Source organism: Camellia sinensis, chromosome 14 (assembly GCF_055761805.1).
Source record: "Camellia sinensis isolate YWXY chromosome 14, ASM5576180v1, whole genome shotgun sequence".
Lineage (NCBI taxonomy): Eukaryota > Viridiplantae > Streptophyta > Magnoliopsida > Ericales > Theaceae > Camellia > Camellia sinensis.
The window spans coordinates 128638466-128646061 of record NC_138974.1 but is presented as its reverse complement, the minus strand read 5'-3'; the positions used below and the strand labels follow the sequence as shown (position 1 = coordinate 128646061).

Genomic DNA, 7596 nt, shown 5'->3' with positions numbered 1-7596 from the left:
CAAAAACGGGATGTACGTAGGAAAAGGTTACATGTCTGATGGCCTTTTCAAGTTAAATGTAATGACCGTTGTACCCTCAGTTATTAATAATACAACATCTTCTTCTTACTTGCTTGAGTCTTCAAATTTATGGCATGGTAGACTAGGACATGTTAATTATGGATCTTTGCGTAGATTAATTAATATGGAAAGTTTACCTAAATTTAACATTGATTCAAATCATAAATTTGAAGTTTGCGTTGAGGCAAAATTATCTAAAACTCCTTTTCATTCAATTGAAAGAAGTACGGAACCATTTGAATTAATTCATAGTGACATTTGTAATTTTAAATCAATTCAAACTAGAGGTGGGAAAAAGTATTTTATTACTTTTATAGATGACTATACTAGATATAGTTATGTTTATTTAATTCGAACCAAGGATGAAGCTTTGAAAACTTTCATTCAATATAAGAATGAAGTTGAAAATCAACTTGGTAAGAAAATCAAGAAACTTAGAAGTGATAGAGGTGGTGAATATGAATCACCTTTTGGTGAATTTTGTAAAGAACATAGAATAATTCATCAAACCACCGCTCCTTACTCACCTCAGCAAAATGGAATTGTTGAAAGGAAAAATAGGACTTTAAAAGAAATGATGAATGCCATGTTAATCAGTTCTGGATTACCTCAGAACTTGTGGGGGGAAGCAATACTTTCTGCTAATTATATACTTAATAAAGTACCCCGAAAGAAAGTGAATCAAACGCCTTATGAATTGTGGCATGGAAGAGTACCATCCTACAAATACTTAAAGGTGTGGGGGTGTTTGGCTAAAGTGGCTATTCCTAGTCCTAAAAAGACTAAGATAGGTCCTAAGACCATTGATTGCATTTTCATTGGTTATGCCAAGAATAGTAGTGCATATCGGTTTTTGATTCATAAATCAGAACATTCCGAAATGCATGTAAATACTATTATTGAATCTCGGAATGCATCATTCTTTGAACATGTATTTCCAAAGAAGACTGGACAAGACTAGTACTAATAAAAGATCTTTTGATGCTATTACTAGTCAGGATCAAGAACAAGAGTTAGATCAAAATGAGGTAGAAGAACCTAGGCGTAGTAAACGTGCTAGAACTTCAAAATCTTTTGGTCCAAATTTTCTAACATTTTTATTAGAAAATGAGCCTTTAACTTTTAAAGAGGCTATGTCCAGTCCTGAAGCTCCTTTATGGAAAGAAGCTGTCAACAGTGAAGTTGAATCCATCTTGCAAAATCACACTTGGGAATTGGTGGATTTGCCACCAGGTTGTGAACCTCTTGGGTACAAGTGGATTTTCAAAAGAAAATTGAAAGCGGATGGATCAATAGACAAATACAAGGCAAGACTTGTAGTCAAAGGTTTTAGACAAAAAGAAGGTCTAGATTACTTTGACACATACTCACCGGTTACTAGAATAACATCCATTAGAATGCTAATTGCCATTGCATCTCTATAGAATCTAGAAATTCATCAAATGGATGTGAAAACCGCTTTCTTAAATGGTGAGTTAAATGAAGAAATTTACATGGAATAACCAGAAGGGTTTTCTGTTCCAGGAAAAGAAAAGAAAGTGTGTAAATTGGTTGAATCATTATATGGTTTAAAACAAACGCCAAAGCAATGGCATGAGAAATTTGACAAGGCAATGATGTTAAATGGATTTAAAATTAATGAGTGTGACAAATGTGTTTATATTAAAAATACAGATAAATGTTATGTCATTGTATGTCTTTATGTAGATGATATGCTCATCATAGGTAGTAATAATGATATGATTAAAACTACCAATAAAATGTTGAATAAACATTTTGACATGAAGGACATGGGCATTGCTGATGTAATTCTTGGTATGGAAATTACCAAAACATCAGAAGGATATGCTTTGTCACAATCTCATTACATTGAGAAAATACTTGATAAATTCAGCAAAGATGATGATCATTTTGTTAGAACACCTGTAGATGTTAATTTGTATCTTTTTAAGAATGTACAGGAAAGTATTTCTCAATTAGAGTATGCCCAAATTATTGGAAGCTTAATGTACTTGATGAACTACACTCGCCCAGATATAGCTTATGCAGTAAGTAAATTAAGTAGATATACGAGTAATCCGGGAGTAGAACACTGGAAAGCAATTATAAGGGTTCTAAGATATCTCCGATTTACTCGTAACATTGGGCTGAATTATACTAGATATCCAGCAGTACTTGAAGGATACTGTGATGCAAATTGGATATCGGATACAAGAGACTCAAAGTCCACCAGTGGGTATGTCTTTACTCTTGGTGGGGCGACTGTATCTTGGAAATCTTCCAAACAGATGTGCATTGCTAAGTCTACTATGGAATTAGAATTCATAGCTTTAGACAAAGCAGGGGAAGAGGCAGAATGGCTTCGCCACTTCCTTGAAGATATTCCAATATGGCCAAAACCGGTGCCTGTTATATGCATACATTGTGATAGTCAATCAGCAATAGGTGGAGCACAGAGTCATATGTGTAACGGTAAGTCTTGACACATTCATCGTCGACATAATACCGTAAGACAACTACTCTCTAATGGAATTATGTCCATAGAATATGTTAAGTCTAAAGACAACATAGCGGATCCACTAACCAAAGGGTTAGCAAGAGAGTTAGTTGAGAATTCATCGAGGGGAATGGGACTAAAGCCTATTAAATAAGAGTTACCACAACGGCAACCCAACTTAGTTGACTAGAGATCCCAAGATCTAGGTTCAAAGGGACAACCGAGTTATGAATGACTCAGAAGGATCACTGAGGGGTCTTACTCCTACCCATTTCTTTGATGAAATAGTGATGTCTGCAGCGTTTGAGGTTAAGTAAAATTTTAATGATTCTTATATCTAGGTAAACCTAGTGGAGTATGGCAGAATACTCTTCATAAGAATTACCTATGTAACTGTGAACTGGGCCGGTTCTATAAGACTTGTAAAGGGCTACAAGTCTTTAGAGCACTCATGAAGACCAGGTTGTTCAGGGCCAAAATGAACACAATAGTGAGAACTAAACTGTGTCTGGGGATATACTGTGTGAGTTCTATTGTCTTGGTTTACACAAACGGCTGAACAGTTCAAGACATTATGTTCACTAGTTAGCTAGTAAATCCGATAGTGTCTCACAAGGGAAGGTTCAAAGCCAAAAGCTACCTATCCTTTGCAGAGTATTTCCAATTTCTGTACTCTCTGTAATTAGATCATGTTGTTGCATTTTCTCTCTGTCAAATTCCATTCATGTGGGGGATTGTTGGAAAAAATGGTGTTTTATATGGCTTATTTTGGGCCAACTTTGAGGCCAAAATTGAGTGGGCCTCGAACGTCTTTTGGGGTGGGTCCGAAGAGGTGACGTGTTCCTTGCCGCGTGGCAAGTTACACGGTGAAGACGGAACGTCAAAACCATTTATGAGTGAATGGGAAATTGACATCGTTTTCAGGTTTAACATTAATTTTTTAGACAAAATTCATTTGAATTTTTTCAATAAAAATTATTGTGGGAATTTAATTTAATTCTAAATTCAAATTTTGGGTTCCTAAGTGGTTTCCTAAAATTTGTAATTGTGAGAATTTAATTTAATTCTAAATTCAAATTTTAGGTTCCTAAGAAGTTTCCTAAAATTTATTCCTCTTCATTTATTTATTTAAACTATTTCTATAGTTTAATATATATATATATTCAATTAATTTAATATATATATATTTAAAATAGTTTAAAAAAAATAAATTACCTACAATTCTTTGACTTGGTCCAACAGACACTTTTGGATTGTTTGAATTTTGGTACAACCGTCTAATTTATTTGAATACAACTAGTGCATTTGTTCATTCAAAAGGGTTGTACCTGTTCGGGTCCTTTGGTTTGCCTATAAATACTATTTGTTTTTCAGCAGTCCATGGGTTCGGGTAAAAAACAATCTGAGATTTAGTCTGCATTATTTATATTGCTGTCCAACTTCTTTTTAGGGAATTTTCCTTCATTCTAGTTTTAAGAAAATTACAAAGAGAGTATAGAACACAGGTTCTAGTTCGTCGAACAAATTTATTTGAAGTGCTTCTATAAATTTGTGAAGATCATTGTATCCTGGGAGATAGACGCTACTCAACCATAAGCACCGTAGCGGGGCGAATCTGTCTTAAGGACAGAGTGTCACACACTCGACCTGGTCTTAATTTTAATTCGGTTCGATAAATAAATTCGGTAGGTTATTTATTTATTTTGTTTGAATTTATTTCAAGTTATTTTTTTTACACAGAAGATTGTTTCAACATGTATCATAATAGTATAATAGGGATTTTATGTGGCCCAATGTTTCCCCTTTTTTCTTCCAAAATTTCTATGTAATAGATAATAGTTTGGTGTTTGCTAACTTTTAGCTAATCACTAGCAATGATGTATGGGATTCATGATTATTTTAATTCCTTGTGAACTAAACAAGCCCAAATCCACCGCTTAGCCATTCAAGCCGCATATTAGTGCTATGATACTACTTGTCATGAAATCATCAAAGACAATCCAACAACTTTTCATGCAAAATAAAAATTAAACACCAACTAGAAGTCACATGATCACATTAAATTTTTCAGAATGCTTTAACATTTTCCGGCTTGTACTTGTGGAAAGTTTCGTGTTGCTCTGAAAGTCCTTAAAGCTGCAGCTGTAATGCCAAATTAGTATCCGGAGTGTCTGATGGTACTGAATATTGTTGATTATTAATAGCCATAGCCAACTGAGAAGATTGAATGGTCAGTTCTGCTTGGTGGGTATGCCCAAAAATCCTTTGCCTGTTGCTTACTTGGCTCAAGGATGATGATGATGATGGAATTGGTCCCTCATTAACAGAAACTTGCTGGAATTGGTTAAGCCGTGCTTTCAAGAATGGTAGATCAAAAGCAAACGGAGAGACTAATGGCACGACTCCATTTGATTCCACAGTGTGGCCCCCTTCCTGCTGGGAGGAGCTACTCTTCTCACCTTTTGGTCCCACTGCAGCTGCCATGGAGCCATCGGACCAACTCAAGCTGGAGACCCCACTGGTATGCCAGATCCATGAAGATGATGATGTCGAACTGTTACTGTTTCTCAACTTGAATTCAAACTTGTTTGAGCAAGAATTCTGTGAAGCTAAATTCGATGGCTGCACTTGACTATCTGTTTTGCTCGAGTCCACTGTTGCAGCCACAGACTTGCAGGAATTCAAAACTTCAGCTGCAGAAGTAGAAGAACTCAATCCCAGATGAGTGTTGCTGATTTGTTTCTCGAGAACCTTGTCTCTGTCACTAATACTAAAAGTCTTCTTCCCATCACGTTCGCGGTTGGGCACAATTTTCCCCCCCAAACCACTACGATCACCCATCCTATCACTCGTATGAGCCTTTTCTCCGTCATCAGCGTCAGTCAAATCAATTATGTCAGTAGTTGTTGTTTTAAGGGCTGAACAACACCCAGGAAGGGGATCAAATAAGTCCCAAGACGTATTTGGGGTTAATGTATCCAGAGTACTAGGACCATTATGAGCAGAGGCAAATGCAGCAGGAACTTGACCTGTAGCAACTTGTATGAAAGAGTTTGAAGCTGGAGTTTGAAAATTGGGATCATCTTTCAAGCATCCTTGTAACTTTCGGTTCGCAACCATTTGGGCTGTTGGTCCTAAACCTTTAGCAAACAACATCAAACTTTCCCTGTAGCTAATATCACACTGATTCACCTACAGCCACAATCACCAAGTAATTATCCTCACTTTAGATAATCAGGACTATCTGACAAGTCAATCTTTGTCATTCATAAAGCTAATACTAAAGCGATTCAAAACAACCACTATAAACAATTTAGATGTATTAGAGCACATGAAATTGTCTTAGCAAGGCCAATTTTAAGATGGGTCAATACAATCTAGAAATGAAAATATAGAGTTAAAAGAGATGCAAATAGTTATAAGACAGGTAAGAGAGATCATTTCACTAGAATGAAACAGTAGGAAAAGAATCTTACAGGAGACAATGGTTGTGGGGCACTATGAATTGTTGAAAAAATAGAATCATTTTCATTGTGGAAGGATAACCATGGTTTATATGTGCAACGCCGATCCACTTCAACAAAATTAGATATTCTACCGTCTCTAGCACCTGTTTACAGAATGCAAGGAACACAAGACAATTAAACTACATTTTACAAGAAGACTTGCCTGCACATTGCACAGAGATGCACACATACACATACACATACACATACACAAACACTAATGAAAGCAAATACGAAACTAAAGATTCCAGACTTACCAGCGGGAAAATCATGTTCTCTAGTGTCAACACGAGTACAAGAGAACCCAGGTTTTCCTTGGATATTTCTCCTTAGATTTGATGGACCATTTAAAGAACATCGTGTGCCTTTTGACGAAACATCAGTAGTCATACAACTGGATTTGACATTTGTAGCGAATCTAGGACTCGAGTTAAAATTCAAACCCTTGGCTTCTCCCTGGGCCCTCCTACTTGATCTCCATCTTGTCTCCGAGAACTCCAATTCAAACTTTTCAAAATCAGTTTTTAGAACATGAAAAACCTTCTTAGCTAGATCATCTATGGCACGAGCCTGTGAAATATCAAACTACGGTATTCAATTAATGAAGAAAAATAAAGATCTTTGTGTTAGCTACAATTCTTCCAGAATTTGGTAACAGTACCTCTTTGAAATAAATGGTACCTGTGGAGTTAAAATGCATCGCATTTCTTGGTATTAAAAATACGTCATGCTGCATATTATAACAGACACCAAATAGATGGTGAAGAACAATTTAACTTGGGAAGTAGATTAATAATTTATGATAGTAACTTTCAACAGTGGAACAAACCTCAAATTGCTCAAGATTTGTATACATTCCTTCATGATGTTTAGCCCTCATGGTGCCAAAATCCATAGGCTCTTTAATAATTTCGTAATAATCCTCAACCTCACATAGAAGCACAAAATTTCATCAATTATAGTGGGTTAGTAGGGATCAAAACAATCAAATGATGAAATCAATAACCAAAAATAAACCTCTTTGGGATCAACTGGTTCAGCAAATACTTCATGTGTATCTCGCCTGATACCAAAAGAAAAATGTTTAAACAACAAAATATTTCCTCCAAGAAATATACCATCGTAAAATTTCTTCCTAAATCATTTTCTCCTTTTACCATTCCTAAACTTCAAAAGGTGCAAAATACACTTGAGTAGTACTCACCTTTGCAATATGTCTATGACAAGCTCAAGGATGCGTTTTTCTGGCATGAATGGAACGGGCGACATAACTGATGGTTGACCTAGTGAAGCGATAACAAGCTACGATTAAGACATTATCCTCATACTCATGATCGATATGATAAATTTACAAATTTGACGGAAAATTTGTACAACCAGAGGAGGCAGCATTATCATCAAGTTTTGCACTTCCTTTAGGCTTGATAACCAATGGTTGATCTGATTTAGGAAACAACTGAATTACGTAGTGATGTGACATGCCATCGAGTAAGAAACCTTAATTTGTGTAATTAACACAGTGACATATGTTAT

At 35.8% G+C, this 7596-nt stretch overlaps 1 protein-coding gene across 1 annotated transcript; it reads right to left on the bottom strand.

The window, feature by feature from the left end:
• Positions 1-4538: 4538 nt before the first annotated feature.
• On the bottom strand, positions 4539-7060 carry LOC114301024 (uncharacterized). Its single transcript, XM_082904089.1, has 5 exons — positions 6893-7060; positions 6725-6793; positions 6321-6633; positions 6034-6167; positions 4539-5749 (listed from the first exon to the last, which is right to left on the bottom strand). The coding sequence occupies exons 1-5, from the start codon at positions 6956-6958 to the stop codon at positions 4688-4690; spliced, it is 1644 nt and encodes a 547-aa protein (XP_082760215.1). The 5' UTR covers positions 6959-7060; the 3' UTR covers positions 4539-4687.
• Positions 7061-7596: the final 536 nt, after the last annotated feature.